Source organism: Alternaria dauci, chromosome 1, assembly GCF_042100115.1.
Source record: "Alternaria dauci strain A2016 chromosome 1, whole genome shotgun sequence".
Classification (NCBI taxonomy): domain Eukaryota; kingdom Fungi; phylum Ascomycota; class Dothideomycetes; order Pleosporales; family Pleosporaceae; genus Alternaria; species Alternaria dauci.
Window position 1 is genome coordinate 1,205,954 of NC_091272.1, and position 15,320 is coordinate 1,221,273.

Below are 15,320 nucleotides of genomic sequence, written 5' to 3' on the forward strand. Positions count from 1 at the left end.
CGTGGCTGGCAAGTGTCCAGCAAAGATTCCTTAGCGATGCGAGAAAATGTATCGTGTCTGATTCAGAGCATCGAGCAGTACCGGTTCCTTCAAAGTTTATTAGGTGACCAGTCCGGTTCGGCGTGATTCAGGAAGCGGGAGGCTAATCGTTATCTGTCCTTATCGTCACGAAGCGGTTCCAGCAGCCATGGGAGGGGCGGTGAAAGTCGAAGAGGATGCACTACTTACGTACACAATCCATATTAATCTATCGCGAGACTTCTTTGTGGTGCCTAGCTGACTTGGCATTGCATGTTCTGACGGTTCGGCGGCACGGTGCACGGCCGTGTTTGAATGAAGGGGTAGCACTTGGGGTTACGTAGCTTCCTGCCCCAGCTACTGAAGCCTCACGATATCCGAGCCTCCACCTCTCCATTGCGCCTCCGCCCTTGTTCCTGACGTTCACGCAATGGTGCCGTAACCCCATGTCATGCGGCTTCCCGACCACTCCAATCACTTGGCTTATGCAGCACCACCTCTGCCCACTTGGCCTGGCGTCCGCATGCCATGAACCCCTCCAATGGCTCCTCGCTGTCCACGTCCAAGAGCAACTCGACACTGCGCCCGCGAACCCGACGACTGATCTCAGTAGAAGACGACATATATGCCACGGACGGCAATGAGAGCGGTTCGAGCAGGGCCACGTCGAGACTAGCCTCGCGGAACACGTCTCCCACCCCGAATGCACGCACAGCCGGCGCTTCCTCGTCGCGTCTGAACTTCACCTCCGCCCCGTCGTCATCCTTCCAGAGGTTGTCCGGCACATCGACCCCGAAATCGCCCTCGCAAACACTCTCTGGACTATGGGGGAACTCTTTGGCGGCGATCCAGGGCATTGCCGCTACCGTCCTGGCTAGCGACGGCACCCCAGGCGACTCTGGAAACACTCGCAGACGCACCAAGCCGGGCCATGGGCGACGTACGTCTACGAGCGCACCGCCGCCGAAACAATGGGGTCCGGCAGGCGCAGACTCGCATGTTGGGGCCGGAACACACGAAGAACGAGAGGCCATGGTTAGAGCGATGAAGCGGAAAGACCTGCTGACCGCTGGCGAGCATCTGGTTCCGGACTCTGTTGGCCGCATAAAGCGCAGGAACTCGGACGAACGACTCAGCGCGTCTGCACCTCCCAGCGAGAACGACGACCGAGACGCGCTCGTATACATCCATCACGTCCGGCCGCAGGACACACTGGCTGGACTCAGCATCAAATTCAACTGCGAGCAAGCTGTGCTGCGGAAAGCTAATCGTATGTGGCCAAACGACAGCATACAGTTTAAGAAGCAGGTGGTGCTACCAGTAGATGCTTGTGGCGTGAAGGGAAGGCCAGTCCAGGGTCCGGATGCTCTTCCTGCTGAAGATCTACTCCTGGGAGAGTATGGTGATGGTTCAAATAGCAAGGCTCCAGTTCCAGATACTCAGGGTCTTCCTGATGTCTGGACCACACCCAAAAAGAAAGACCAAGAGACCAACTCGGTCCCCTCTGAAGCAGAGACACCTTGGAAACATGATTCCTGGGTGCTTCTTCCTAACGATAAACAGCCCACACAGATTGGCCGCATGCCACGCAGAGCACTTGGCTTCTTCCCACCCGCTCGGCGGAAGTCGCTCGCCTACTCGGACGCATCAACACCTCGACCATCCGTCGACCTTCCACGCTCCTCGACGTCCACGAACCCACATACCAGCTCTCCCTCGCAGTCCGTTCGACCACGTGCGTCAAGCAATCTGTCGTCTGCCTCAGCCCACAGCCGCCAAAGGAGCACGTCAGGCAAAGCATGGACTCTGCACGGCCCAGGAGGTGTCGGTACAATGGGAAGAAACGTGCGGAGCCCCGGGCCTGCGCAGGATGGTCTCAATAAAAAGTTTGCGCAGTACCTGCCCAACATGGCGCCCCCACCCGGCCAGGAATATTTCACACCGTGGGCACCAGGCCTGCTGGAAGCAGGTGCCGGGACGTCGAGTCAGTATGGCGGTTCCGGTGCTGTCACGCCGCTCAGCGGTAGTGGCTTAGATTTCCAAGAGCTCGGGGGTGCTATAGAAGGCTGGGTAAGAAAAGTTGGTACACAAGCACAGAAGCTTTTGAATGAGCCAGGTACACCGGGGCAGGGGAAGCGCAGTGCCGTGCCTGTTGTAGGAGCTGTCGGCGGCGATCTGGGCGATCTCATAGAGCTCCAAGACGATGCTTTTGAGATTGGAGATGACGAAAGACACCGGGGCAGATCCAGGGCAGAAGAGACGCTTGCGTCAACGAACGAGCGCTCGGTATCAAGACCAGCACAGCAATATCAGTCAGCACGACCAGATATCAACCTCGTCCTGCGTGATAGGACACGAAAGGGAGATAGCAGTAAGAAGGATTAAACAGCATTATTGTATTGGGTGTCAAAGGTGTTAATAGCTACCCGCATGCATAGTATCATAGCTTGCTTTGTAGCATTGAAGCGTTTGGGCATTTTTGGGGCATCTGCAATATATCCTTCACATGTACAGAGACCTCGTTCATATACAAAAACCTTGGCGATTTCATCTCTGTGCATGGCCTTCCCACTCGAAAGCTTGGTTGCGAAGACACTCCGGAGGGACGACAAGTTTCTCGTCGATCGCCGACGGCCGTGCGCCTACACATCAGTATGGGGCTAAACGAAAGACGCAGGTGGTGACCCTTGGCAACGCCGTTACCTAGATACCGTGCGGTCCGTTTCTTCTATCTACCTAGATTGCGGGTGCGAGATCCCTAAATGTCCGCCAGAAGTGCATTAGGCAGGTCATCTGCTCTGCTGCGGCATAGATCGGCATATGAGTCTACTCCACTCCGACGATACCTCACCACACGATCACCTGCAACATTCCTTGCTCAGAACGCTCGTCTTGCGCTACCACCAGCTCTGAGTGGGAGACAAATCATCTGCCAAGTCACGAAGTCGGATCAGACTCTTACGCCATCAGCTACGAGAGCAGCAACGTTCGCCACGATGCATCGCTCCCCCGCCGCTATGGTTACGAAGCCAATGGCGGATCCTAATATTGAGATCCGCACCCCAAGGGACCCAAACACCTTGTCGAACTACCACAACTTTGTGACAAGGCATACAAGTGTCGATTTTGACATTGATTTCCAGAAGAAGCGGTTGTTTGGGAGTGTAGTGTTGACGTTGGAGAGTTTGACGGATGAGGAGGTGAAGGATGTTGTGTTGGATAGCAGGTACGTATCTGAGATACAAAATGGCTACAAATTTGATTGAAGAGCTCACTAACTGCACCGTAGCTTCCTTGATATCTCCGTCGTAGAAGTCGAGGGTAAGAGTGTCAAGTTCAACGTTGGCGATCGCGTGGAGCCCTATGGCAGTCCTCTTACCATTACGCTTCCATCCAAGGTTCCCAAAGGCAAGACAGTCGATGTTGAGATCAAGGTTGCTACTACCGACAAGTGCACTGCACTCCAGTGGATGACACCAGCTCAAACCTCGAACAAAAAGCACCCGTACATGTTTTCGCAATGCCAGGCCATCCACGCACGATCTGTCTTCCCTTGCCAGGATACTCCGGATGTCAAGTCAACTTTCAGCTTTGCCCTACGCTCGCCGCTACCGGTGCTTGCCTCGGGTCTGCCAACTGGAGCCAGTGACTATCTGCCTGCGAAAAAGGACGGCGAGAGCGGTACCATGAAGTACACGTTCGAACAAAAGGTCCCAATGACAGTCTACCTTTTCGCTGTTGCAAGTGGAGATCTAGCGTGCGCAAGCATTGGTCCCCGCAGTACGGTATGGTCCGGGCCTGAGGAGCTCCTTGCGTGCAAAGATGAGCTTGACGGCGAGATCGAACCGTTTATGAAGGCACTCGAATCCATTGCCTCCCCCACTTACCAATGGGGACAATACAATGTACTCATTCTGCCTCCCTCTTTCCCGTACGGCGGCATGGAGAATCCCGTCTGGACCTACGCTACTCCCTCCATCATCTCTGGCGACAAGCAAAACGTTGACGTCATCGCACATGAGCTGTCTCATTCCTGGTCCGGCAACCTCGTCAGCGCAGCGAGCTGGGAGCACTTCTGGCTGAACGAGGGTTGGACCACCTACCTTGAGCGTAGAATCGCTGCTGCCATTCACGGAGAGGCGCATCGTCACTTCTCTGCTATCATCGGCTGGAAAGCTCTAGAGCAAAGCATCGAGAACTATGGTGCAGACCACCCCTACACTAAGCTTGTTCTCGATCTCAAGGGCCAGGATCCAGATGACGCATTCTCCTCCATTCCCTATGAGAAAGGTTTCCACGCACTTTACCAGTTTGAACTGCTTCTTGGAAAGGAGAAGTGGGATTCCTTCATCCCACACTACTTTGACACCTTCAAGTTCAAATCAGTCGATTCATACGACTTCAAGAGCTGCCTGATAGAGTTCTTTGAGAAGGATGCTGAGAGCAAGAAGAAGCTTGATGATTTCGACTGGGACAAGCTCTTCTACGCACCCGGCTATCCTGTGAAGCCAGAGTTTGACCAGACTATGGTGAAGAGCTGCTATGAGCTTGCAGACAAGTGGCAGGCCCTGGCTACTTCCGAATCTGGCGACTTTAAGCCCCAAGCCTCGGATATTGAGGGCTGGGTATCTAACCAATCGGTTGTCTTCCTCGAGAAACTCCAAGACTTTGCTTCCAAGTTCTCAGCCGACCAGGTGCATTTGCTGGGTGTGACATATGGCTACAACAACACGCAGAACATTGAAGTCCTGTCTCGTTACCTGAATATTGGACTCATGGCCAAGGCACAAGAGACGTATGAGCCGGCTGCAACTTTGCTGGGCAAGATTGGCCGCATGAAGTTTGTGCGACCTATGTTCAGGTTGTTGAACGAGGCGGATCGCGATCTGGCTGTTAACACATTCGAGAAGAACAAGGAGTTCTACCACCCGATCTGTAGGCAGATGGTCGAGAAGGACTTGTTTGGAGATGAGAAGAAATAGCGTTGGGTGAGAAGGAAATAGCATTGGATAGGACGAAACAGAAATTCGAAAACAGATATATGGGATTTCAGGATACCTATATAGCTTGGATTATCCGACAGCATCAAGCAAGTACCAGCTGAAGCGTATGGAATCCGAAGTGTAATGTGACGTAATCCGTTGCCCATATCTTGGCATGCCAACAAGTTATTGAGCGTGTTACGATGGCAAAACCACCACCATCACTTTCAACACTCGGAACAACCACCGAGACAGACATTTCGGCCTCACAGCCCCGAGACCGGTATACCTCATCCCGTCGCCATCTCGCGTCGAGACGACACGCCTTACACTTCCATCGGCATACCGTATTTGGCACTCCCGGTCCCCGCATCCCGCATCTCCAGCATTGCACTCCCCTCCACGGGGCCTCTGTTTAACCCCTCATTCAACCGAAATCGCCGCCCAGACGCCGTGCCCTTGCATAGTACTCTTTTTTTTTGCCAAATCGTATAAGGAGACTCTCGTCTGCCCAGTCCGCCCAAAATGGCTCCTCCCAAGCGCGCCCTGTTCTCTCTCAACCTCGACACGGACGCCGACCACGTATACCAAAAAGTCGAAGACTACAACAAGGACGGTGCAGACAGGGTTAAAGTCTTGGAAAGCAAAGGACCTACGCACGGACACACGGATTTGAGTTACGTGACGAAGCCGTTTGAGAAGACTGTGAATCGAGTCGTCAACGACGTTATTGACGGGAGAAAAGTCAAGTCCGCGGAAGGGGAAATATCGTATTCGACGACTAGAAGCGAGAGACGAAGTGGTGGTTCTTCTTCTTCTTCTCGAAGAAATCAGGAGACAGACGACGACGACGACAACGAAGATAGGGAGAAGAGCCGATTGAACGTCGTTAGCAAAACGAAGAGAAGGAACATTGAGAGAAAATACGATACTTCAGAACTTTGAAACCCCCATCTAAAAGATACAACATGTCAGCGGACCAGCAACCCCTCCGCATAGCCATTGGCTGCGACGACGCCGGCGTCTCCTACAAAAAAGCCATCATCAAAGACCTAGAAGCCGACTCCCGCATCGCCTCCGTAACCGACGTTGGCGTTCCCGAAAACAGCGACAAGACAGCGTATCCACACATTGCCGTCGACGCCGCCAAGCTCGTCGCAGAGGGCAAAGCAGACCGCGCGGTGCTCATCTGCGGCACCGGTCTCGGTGTGGCTATTTCGGCGAACAAAGTGCCTGGGATTAGGGCTGTGACGGCACATGATAGCTTTTCGGTGGAGCGGGCGATTTTGTCGAATGATGCGCAGGTGCTGTGCATGGGCGAGCGGGTTGTGGGTATTGAGCTTGCGAGGAGGCTGGTTAAGGAGTGGATTGGATACCGATTCGATAAGAGCAGTGCTAGTGCGAAGAAGGTGGAGGCTATTATGGAGTATGAGAGGGAGAATTACAAAGGATTGGTTGAGGATCAAGCGAAGAGCAAGGGGTGCTGAGTGTGGAGGGTGTAATCTTGTGTGTTTCTATTAGAAGGAGACCTGGGTAAAAGTGTCGTGGTCGTTGCTCAGTAGTGCCAATAGAACATCATGGCTAGGTCTCTCGGGTCTTCATTGACCATGATGGTTGTTATGTCCAGCTCTTCACATCTAATGATCCGGTGTGCCAAGTTCCCAAATATCCTTCTGATATCCCTCCGTCAGATCCTTGTCCTCGCCATATTTCTCCTGCCACATTGTGAATCCGCCCTGTAATACATAGACCTTTTGCTTCTTGACCTGCGTGCCACTAGGTCCCTTCTGCTCTCCCTCTCCCTCCTTCTCCACGGCCTCACTCTGCTCCTTGATCTCACCCTTCGACTCGGTCGCCGAACCAGGATCCAGTCTTTCCTTCTCCCTCAAGTATCGTAGTGCAGCATTAGGCCCCCGTTGCTGCGACAACGCGCAGTGAAAGATGACGACCTCCTTGTCTTTCAGTGTGCGGATGAGCTCAGGAGCTTTGTAGTCGAGTTCCGAGGAAGGAACCCAGGTTGAGCCTTTGATGTGGCCGCCGACGTGGTCGCTGTCCCGTACCTAAAGTCAGGAAGAAGTGTCAGTCTTGTGATTCCTGAGGTTCGGTTTGCTGGAGGACAGGCTTTCTTACGTCGACTACTGCGGTGTTTGCAGGCAACGCAGAACCTGATGCTTTGAAGTCGCTAGCGAGGGATTCGCGGGTTATGAACTCCAAGTCTGAGATAGATATGGTCGACATTGTGTGAGTGGTGGTATGACGTAGTGGACGGGTGGTGTATGCTTGCGAAGCGGCAGAGATTTGGTGGGCAGGTTTTGCTGCGCGTAAAATCCTGAGGGAATACAGATTGAAGTTTGTAGTGTCGCGGGCGAATGTCTTTGACGTTATCCAGAAGGTGCGGTACGTGTACCCGAGTCACAATGCGTAGAATGAGTGAAAGTAGTTTGGAGGGGTGGTGGGGTACGCATGGGGAGCTATATCGCGTAGACACGTATGGTCTCCACCCAATGGGCAACTGCAAGTGACATGCCGTAGTATAGGCTCTAGACTCTGATGTGGCTTTATGAAGCACGTCAAAGGCTTTGGAAATGTCGTGATATCGCCTAGGCTTAAGCAGGGAAAATGTTTCAGGTGTCGAAATCAAAGGCATGCTGATAACAACAAGTCGTATTGGTACATGGTGCAGAATAGATAAACGTCATCGCTCAAAGCCATGCAACCAAAGCTGTAATACACCCCAAAGCAAACGCCAGAATCCCAAGAGCCATCCCATGATCTCGTGTCGAAGCCTAATCATGTTTCGCGCCTCCAAAGTTTCCATTACCCATGCCACCTAGCAGCCCATCCTTCTCTCCTAGTTGAAAGTACGAGCCGGTACTGCCAAACTGTCTCCTTCGTCTGCTGTTGCCAAACAATGTAGCAGCAGTAAAGAAACCGACAAACATGCCGAGGGAGAGAAAAGGGTGGTTATTGACAAAGTGGCGAATCGACAGCCACATGCCAGTAACGCGACCAGTGCTAGACTTGGCCGCGATCTTGGGAGGGTTCGCAGTGACCATTTTGATAGTCTCCAAGATTGCAGCGCGAGAGAGACGAATAGGTTCGCCGGATATGGTGCTATCCCAATAACGGCGGTTCTGCGTTTTGTTAGCACGCTTCATATACAACCCACTTTGGTGACTTACATCTTCATCGTTGATGATGACGCTCTCGCCGTCTTTGACATCGACACCGTATGTAGTCCGGATCCAGCGCTCCCAAAAGATACCGTCGACCCATGCGAAACCGACCTGAGTGCGCGGGATGTCATCCATGTTGATGCGGATAGACTTGGCATCCCTGAGTGCTCGTTGGTTGTCCTTGTCTTCGGCCTCTTCGATGCGGAGTTGCTTAGCATCGCGGAGCTCCTGTCGCTCAAGCTGGAAGGCAGTCTCCTGCTTATCGATCCATTCGAGCGCTGCGCTCTTCAACTCACGCTGAGAGAGGATGAATTCGTCGGAACGGTCGCGGTTCAGTATACCTAGAACGACAAACTTGCCTTCCATGATCTCGCGGGCGTTGGAAGAAGTCATCTCAGGGACGATAGGCAGCCAAACAGACTTCATCCAAGTAAGGATCTTCTTTACATCGCGCATCTCGAAAGGTGTCCTAGGTGGGTAGTACGTAGGCTTTCCGTCTCTTGAAACCATCAGTCTTGGCCATGTTGATATCTTGAAGCGGTCAAACAGCTCCTTGTCGTTTGTCTTGACCAATTTTGCGCGGCCGACAAGGCTAAGAGGAAGTCGCTCTAGGGCCTGGAAATCCTCCGAGGTGGTCGCGTGATCGTAGAAGTAGGTGAAGATGACCTCTTCAGTCTCTTCCATCTTCCTGAACTCTTCGGCATTTACGTCAGGTACGCCAGCACCAACAGCCGAAGCCTTCTCTGCATAATCCAACAAATCACCAAGCCCGCGGAGACCCGAGTACTCGATGCGCTCGCCGCCCTGGAAGAAGAGCATGGTTGGGTAGCCTCGAACGCCAGCTGCCTTGCATAGCTTCTTCTCTACGTCGCAGTTGACCTCTCCGACGTTGAGCTTGCCCTTCATCTGGCGCGCAAGGTTTGCCCAAGTCGGCGCAAGAGCCTGGCAGTGATGGCACCAAGGCGCATAGAATTTGACGAACCAGGGATCGCGTGTGTCTGTGACGAGGGTCTCAAACTTCTCGGCGGTGAGGGGCTCGACGATGCCAGAGGGGTTCGCGTTCGACGTGGGTTTGGTCTTTGCGGGAGCGGCCTTGGTCGTTTTGGTGAGAGAGGATGTGGCAGACGGGGTCAGGTTAGTGGCCGGGCTCGCGGCTTTCTTGTCTTCCTGCTTGTCTTGAGCCTCCTTCTTCTCTCCTTTGACAGCCTCCTCTGTGTCTGGGCCAGTCTCTACGGACGTTGCGCCAGCCTTTGGCAGCTTGGGACCACCCTCCTTGCGCGTACCGGGTCGCAGAGTCTCCAGGAGTCGCTCAACCCAGATGCTCATACCCTTCATGTCTTTGGAGCCAGTCTCTCTCTCCGACTCCTTTCCGTCCTGGAAGTAGACCATGGTAGGGTAGCTTTGGATGTTGTACTTTTTGCAGACATCGGCGTAGGCGATACAGTCGACCTTGGCGAATTTGAAGTCATAGTAGCGTGTGAAGGAGTTTAGAGAGTCGCCCTCGGGCTCGTCTTTGGAGAGGAAGGGTTTCGAGGTGTAGTAGAACTCGTAGGTGGTTTGGTAGGTTGGCTTGAAGTGCATGCAGTGGCTGCAGTAGGGGGAGAAGAACTCGACTATCCTGGGGTGTTGTTAGCGTTCTCTTCTTCCTCTATGAGAAAGACAGATCCCTTCGTACCAGTTGCCTTTGCTAATCTCGGCGTCTATTGTATCGGGCCCAAGTTCCGTCATGGGAGGCACCGTCTCGCCGTTGAATATCGTTTCGGGCGTCTTGTCGTCCCAGTCATCCTTCTTGGCCGTCGCCTGGGCAGTCGGCGCCTCTGCCGCAAACGTGGAAGCAAACGTCGCCAGCGACAGGAGGGAATATAGTATGGAGCGCATCGTTGCGGCGGAGGGGGGGCGGGCTGCTCGTGCGAGGTAGCGGCCCTCTAGTGAGGAAGAGGATCGATGTTGTGTGTCAAGTTCAGAAGCGAAAGCGACTGGAGGCTGTAGGAATTAGAGGCAGCCTGGCTATGGCAAAAGGCGTGGCGAGGGGTTGTCGCGCGCAAGTGAGGGCAATCGTGTCCCTGAGCGCTTTGGTTACTAGCCAGGGAAACCAGGGACCGCCGCTCCGGCTGCATATGGCTTGGCGGGCGCATCTTCGTCCTGACGGCATCACGACCGGAAAGCACCCATTGCGCCCCAACCCCACACCCGACATTGCCGCCAACATGAGGGCAGCTGCACGTCTCCTCGCCAGCGTCAAGCCCGGCCAGTTCCTCGAGGCCGGCACCCCGACGGGCCTCACAGGCCTCCTCACCCACCCGTCGCCGCGCTCCGCACTGCTCTACCACTACTACTCGACGCTCGACAAGCTCAAGAAGATTCCCGAGTCATCCGTGTACCGCCAGTCGACCGAGGCCCTTACAAAGCACCGCCTTTCCATCATCGAGCAGTCCAAGCCGGCGGGATGGGACGAGTGGCAGCAAAAGATCGCCATGCAAGTGGCCGAGGACCCAACTAGATACCAGGTCCTCGACACATCAGCCGGACAGACCATCGTAATCCCAAACCAGGCCGAGGTTGACGAGCGGTCAAAAGCAGCCGAGTGGGACGGGGAGAAGATTGAGACGTTCCCCGAGGGCATTCGTTCGTCCAAAGAGCGACTGCCCCATGCGAGGAAGATGAAGGGCGATGTCAACTACACGCCTGAACGGGTCATGAACGACGTCAAGTTTGACCCTGAGCCGCAGTACACTGCTGAAGCGTATGTCCCCACCATGTCACAACTGGTGACGACTCTATAACTGACTTGTGCAGTATCTCCGACCTTGAGAGCAGACTTGGCGCGGGTCTGATTGAGGAGGTTATTCAGGTCGCCGAGGGCGAGCACAAGCTCGTCGATGTCATGACTGAGGCCAAGGTGTAAGTAGAATCAGTCTGCCTTGTTGAATTACAGCTAACATGTCGCAGTTGGGAGCCGCTCGAGGAGGCGGCGCCAGAAGGCCAATGGTCTTACTTCGAGCGCATGACACACACAAAGACACAGAAACCATAGATTCACGTCGCTCAGCAAAGTGTAGATAGTAGAAGAACAAATATTACATTTGTGCACATGAGGCTCCACAAAGATTTGGTTACCGTATATATAGGTACATGTGCTTTCCATCCGTGATATGCCTTCAAGCTCCCTCTCCCTGTCCCTCTCCTCCCCCCTTTTGCTCCTTGATAGCTTCTGTCCTCACTTGGTTCCGCTTGACCAAGATCCTCAACGTATTCTGCTTCTCAATATCCGCCATTTCATTCCAGTTTGAAATTCGGGATAGGGTGCCGTCTTTGTTGACTACCAGAGGGCCCATGTGGTCCAGTTTTACGGCTTGCCCGCCAACGTTGACTTGCGTGACGCCTTCTTCACCTGTGGGTGCTGGGAGGGGTAGTGGAGTCTTATTCGACTCTGACGACTCCTGGTCCTGAGAGTTCTGTGGAGTGGTCTGGCTGGTGGGATCGGTGGAGTCTGACATGGCGCGAACTGACAAGTGGATGTGGTGGGGAACGCGACTGTTGAGTATGCGTGGAATCTGTAAGGTTGCAGTAGAGCGGGTGCGCAAGGCTTGTGATATTGCTCTTGTTGATCTCATGGGTTTGTTCGATGGTTGCGACTGGGCTTGGACTTGGTTTATGTGTGTTCTGACTACCTCTCGCGATGTTTCGAAGAAACTTCCATTTTTGCTTCTAGAAAGCTCTACCACAAACGTTCGAAAAATCACATCTCACGCACCATCGATCCCAGGTAGGCAAGAGTACACTAGAAAGAAAGAGATCAGACAGCAGTATTCTAGATTACTCGGAGCATGGTTGCACGCGTCGCACATCTGTAGTTGTGCTTTTTGGAAGATTCTTAGCATACCCGCGAGCACCACGAAGTGCGGAATCATGGAACACTACGATCACCATTACATGCAGTAGCACTTTGTCGCTGCCGCTGCAGGGAGGAAGAAAACGAATTCCATCCCGCACAGTGCATTGATAGGGTAAATCGTGTTGAGTTGCCACACACATGGGATGCTGCAAGGTGAGCTGATGAGGCCCTCAAGCTGCGCAAGAGCTCTGACGTCAAGGTTAACATAGTCAAGGGAAGGCAATCACCACCTCATCTTATCAGATCTGGATGACGATGAGAATTGTAGACCATTACCGCCTAGTACTAGCTGTTGCTGCCCAAAAAATTGAGTGCTTACAGCCTTGTCGGAAGAAGGCGCAATCCGGTATACCTAGACCTAAGCTGGTGGTATGCGTCTCCGCAATTATTTCCAACAACATAAATGTTCAAGACAGAGTATACAATACCATTACAACTCACCACACGTTCCTTCTTCATTGGTAATTCTTTTTTACACGTGCCAGAACGCAGAGTTATGGTACTCATCAAGCAAGCCGGGCATGGTCTCCAGCATACGATGGTTTTTAGTACCCAATTCACCAAACAATATGTCTGGCACGCCCTAAAGTCCAACACCACCGGCAAGAATGGCTCTCCCCAGCTCAGTTACACGGATCGCCCAGTAGAAAGTAGCGATGAGACAAAGAGACGGTACCGACGTCAGAGCGCGTACCGCATTGTACCGCAGTTCCGTGCAAGATGGTATTAACGAGCAAAAGCACATCTACAACGGCGGTATCGCTGTGGAGCCCACCAGACACACGACTATGATCTCACCATTGTGTCTCAACTGAAAACATCATCGCCTTGGTGCGTACCAGACGTCGCCTTGCTCCTTCAGGGCCGTCTTCGCGACGAGTCGGAGGCACCTCGTAGCCAAGCCTCTTATTGCCTCGGAACTGCACATCCGCCTGCACCAGTCGGCGGACAGTACCAGATTCGTCCGGTCAAAGACCCCCGTCCATGACTTGGTCAATACGCTATCTCGTCGTCGGAAGCCTGTCCCATGGCCTCACCGGTCTTTCTCTCGGCGGGGTGACCTCACAAGACAGGAGGTTGAAACTCATTCAGTGCATGATGATCAAGCCACGACGCGCCTGGCGGGTCAGAGCCTGCTGCACGACATAGACATCCCGCCTGTATGTCGCTGGTCTTGCCGTCTTGGGAATCACTGCAGCGCGTCAAGCGGACAGCCCACTTTGACGCCCACCTTCGGGTATCATCCACACCCAGATTCGGGAGCGCAACCGCAAGTGGGACTGGAGCTTATTCCAACTTCCACGATGCAGGGCGCATTCGCAGTGCGAGTATTTTATGAGCATTGCGCGTACGGAGAGGGTAGTTGCGGCCAGCTAGCACGTCGAGCGGTGTCGACGGGATCCCTGAGAGCGATTGCGCGCACGGTGTCGCGTCGGCGGCCTGGCGCAAGCTGCAAGAATTGCTGGCATGCCGCGACTTCTGATACACAGGAGCAATGGGGGATAGTGCACAACACGTGGGGTGCGGTTCATCTGGATCTAACGGCACACTGGTAAGCCAGGGCGGCCATCTGACTTGCAACCACAAGCATGGCGCAATCAGTCTTTGTGACAGCATGCCGCTTGCCGAGGAAAAATTCTCTGCCACCACCTCGCCCTGCAGTCGCTGTCCAGCCTCGGCGAGTTCTTCCGCAAAAGGTCGCATTGTACTTTGCCAAGCATGTAACGTTAAGATCGGATGCTCTCAAGCGAAGGCCGCGGGAGGGCTTTTGTGCACACAGAAACTCTTGAACAATATGCTGCGCGTTTGGACAAGAGGCAGACAGATGCACGATATGCACGGCAGCACAAGAGTAGCCTAGCCATATGCCAGGACAGTTATGAAGGAAGTGAGCTGGCAAGCATTGGATGCGTGTCACTTTGGGAGCATTCAGTCGAGTCAGTACCAGCATCCGGAATGCCGCTTTGAGTGTCAGTCGCCGTCAGCTACGAGGCCGAGCGGCATCGTGATAGAGGACGCTAGCGGCGTCACAAGTCGCGATACGTAAGCTGACTGGACGAGAGGGATTCAACAAGATTCGCCTAGGGCGATCACGGCCAACAAGTCGCGCATTGCAGTCGTCTGTAGAGAGCTGCAGCATGTGTTGTTTCGATTTTAAAGCCCCGGCGCCTCGACCTTCCCGTGCATCCTTCTCGAAGAGCTGTTTCAAGACGTGAGGTTTCATTCGAGGGTGGTACAGCCGAAGGATGTGGCGAGCCGAAGATTTAGCGGACGCCGTTGCAATCTGCCGTCTAGGAATCCTAGCTGCGCGCTAGTCTGCTTGCGGCTGGCCATACGTCACGCTCACGAAACTTTTCACCTCAGGCTCGGCGGGTGCCAGATGCCTCTGCCCCCAAGCCCTCCTGCTCGCGCGCGCTGCGCTCGAGAGACGGCGAGCAGAGTGCTGCGACAATGGGAAACGCTGGATGAGCGGTGCAGAAACATTCATGGAGCTCACCGGACGCGCTTGGTTTCAAAGACCAAGACACGACCCCAGCAAGCCACAGCCGCCAACGCGACGTGAAGCTCGGCCTTGGTCGGGTCGATGCTCGGATGAGTTGCTTGCTTGCGCTCCTGGCTCGCTGGCCTTACCGATCCGGTGGCTCTGACAAGTCACCCAGACTAAGGGCGCGCCAACGGTATGTACGAGCAAGGTGGTACGTACCATGGGAACTACAGGGTCAGGGAAATGAGCCTTCGAAACAGCCAAAGACGGGACGGGCAATGGGTAGCATGTAGAATGAGGCTCTTGCCCTTATCGATTACCAGGCCGTGGCGTGGGCGAAACTCCTGGGACCATGGTAATGGACGAGGTCGGGGGCAGCACAGCTGCGAGGCCGGTGATACGCTTCCACATGTCCTTCGGAAGTGCGCACGATTCAAGGGCCCGGCCAGCGCGTAGACTAGGATTTCTAAGGCATCTGTGCATGTGCATGCAATTGGACAGTCGTCCGCTAGTACACGAACGGCTGTCGTCATTGGTAATAGTTTTTTTTCAAACGGGCGGTGCATACGCGCTCCCATGCAGTGCACACACAGTAGGGGGGAGGGGGCATCACATCACGTATGCGAAAAGTCTAAAAAGTTCATGATCACGTGTCATGTCGGAAATGGGTAGTCGGGGTCTCGAGAGGGTCCTGCATCTCTCCCACCGTCTTCACCTACTACTCCCGCCCTAAATTCTGTAACGTCGCTGCACAGGCATCCCGA

At 54.0% G+C, this 15,320-nt stretch overlaps 6 protein-coding genes across 6 annotated transcripts; 4 read left to right on the forward strand and 2 right to left on the reverse strand.

The window, feature by feature from the left end:
• Positions 1-546: 546 nt before the first annotated feature.
• On the forward strand, positions 547-2,403 carry ACET3X_000388 (uncharacterized protein; the record flags this gene model as incomplete). The annotated part of the gene is made up of 1 exon (XM_069447677.1): positions 547-2,403. One exon carries the CDS (start codon positions 547-549, stop codon positions 2,401-2,403), a length of 1,857 nt encoding a protein of 618 aa, XP_069310630.1.
• Positions 2,404-3,014: 611 nt separating this feature from the next.
• Positions 3,015-5,000, forward strand: ACET3X_000389 (uncharacterized protein; the record flags this gene model as incomplete). Its single annotated transcript, XM_069447679.1, has 2 exons — positions 3,015-3,244; positions 3,308-5,000. 2 exons carry the CDS (start codon positions 3,015-3,017, stop codon positions 4,998-5,000), a joined length of 1,923 nt encoding a protein of 640 aa, XP_069310631.1.
• Positions 5,001-5,968: 968 nt separating this feature from the next.
• On the forward strand, positions 5,969-6,487 carry ACET3X_000390 (uncharacterized protein; the record flags this gene model as incomplete). Its single annotated transcript, XM_069447680.1, has 1 exon — positions 5,969-6,487. One exon carries the CDS (start codon positions 5,969-5,971, stop codon positions 6,485-6,487), a length of 519 nt encoding a protein of 172 aa, XP_069310632.1.
• A 150-nt stretch (positions 6,488-6,637) lies between these two features.
• ACET3X_000391 (uncharacterized protein) lies at positions 6,638-7,238 on the reverse strand (the record flags this gene model as incomplete). Its single annotated transcript, XM_069447681.1, has 2 exons — positions 6,638-7,060; positions 7,131-7,238. The coding sequence occupies 2 exons, from the start codon at positions 7,236-7,238 to the stop codon at positions 6,638-6,640; spliced, it is 531 nt and encodes a 176-aa protein (XP_069310633.1).
• Positions 7,239-7,646: 408 nt separating this feature from the next.
• ACET3X_000392 (uncharacterized protein) lies at positions 7,647-10,206 on the reverse strand. Its single transcript, XM_069447682.1, has 3 exons — positions 9,852-10,206; positions 8,183-9,794; positions 7,647-8,134 (listed from the first exon to the last, which is right to left on the reverse strand). The coding sequence occupies exons 1-3, from the start codon at positions 10,052-10,054 to the stop codon at positions 7,787-7,789; spliced, it is 2,163 nt and encodes a 720-aa protein (XP_069310634.1). The 5' UTR covers positions 10,055-10,206; the 3' UTR covers positions 7,647-7,786.
• A 177-nt stretch (positions 10,207-10,383) lies between these two features.
• Positions 10,384-11,210, forward strand: ACET3X_000393 (uncharacterized protein; the record flags this gene model as incomplete). The annotated part of the gene is made up of 3 exons (XM_069447683.1): positions 10,384-10,919; positions 10,973-11,077; positions 11,126-11,210. The coding sequence occupies 3 exons, from the start codon at positions 10,384-10,386 to the stop codon at positions 11,208-11,210; spliced, it is 726 nt and encodes a 241-aa protein (XP_069310635.1).
• Between the last annotated feature and the right edge of the window lie 4,110 nt (positions 11,211-15,320).

Coding starts and splice junctions, on each gene's coding strand:
- ACET3X_000392 (XM_069447682.1), bottom strand. CDS start 10,054: ATGCGCTCCATACTATATTCCCTCCTGTCGCTGGCGACGTTTGCTTCC. Junction 9,795..9,851: donor GAGATTAGCAAAGGCAACTG/GTACGAAGGGAT, acceptor ACAACACCCCAG/GATAGTCGAGTTCTTCTCCC. Junction 8,135..8,182: donor TCATCATCAACGATGAAGAT/GTAAGTCACCAA, acceptor AACAAAACGCAG/AACCGCCGTTATTGGGATAG.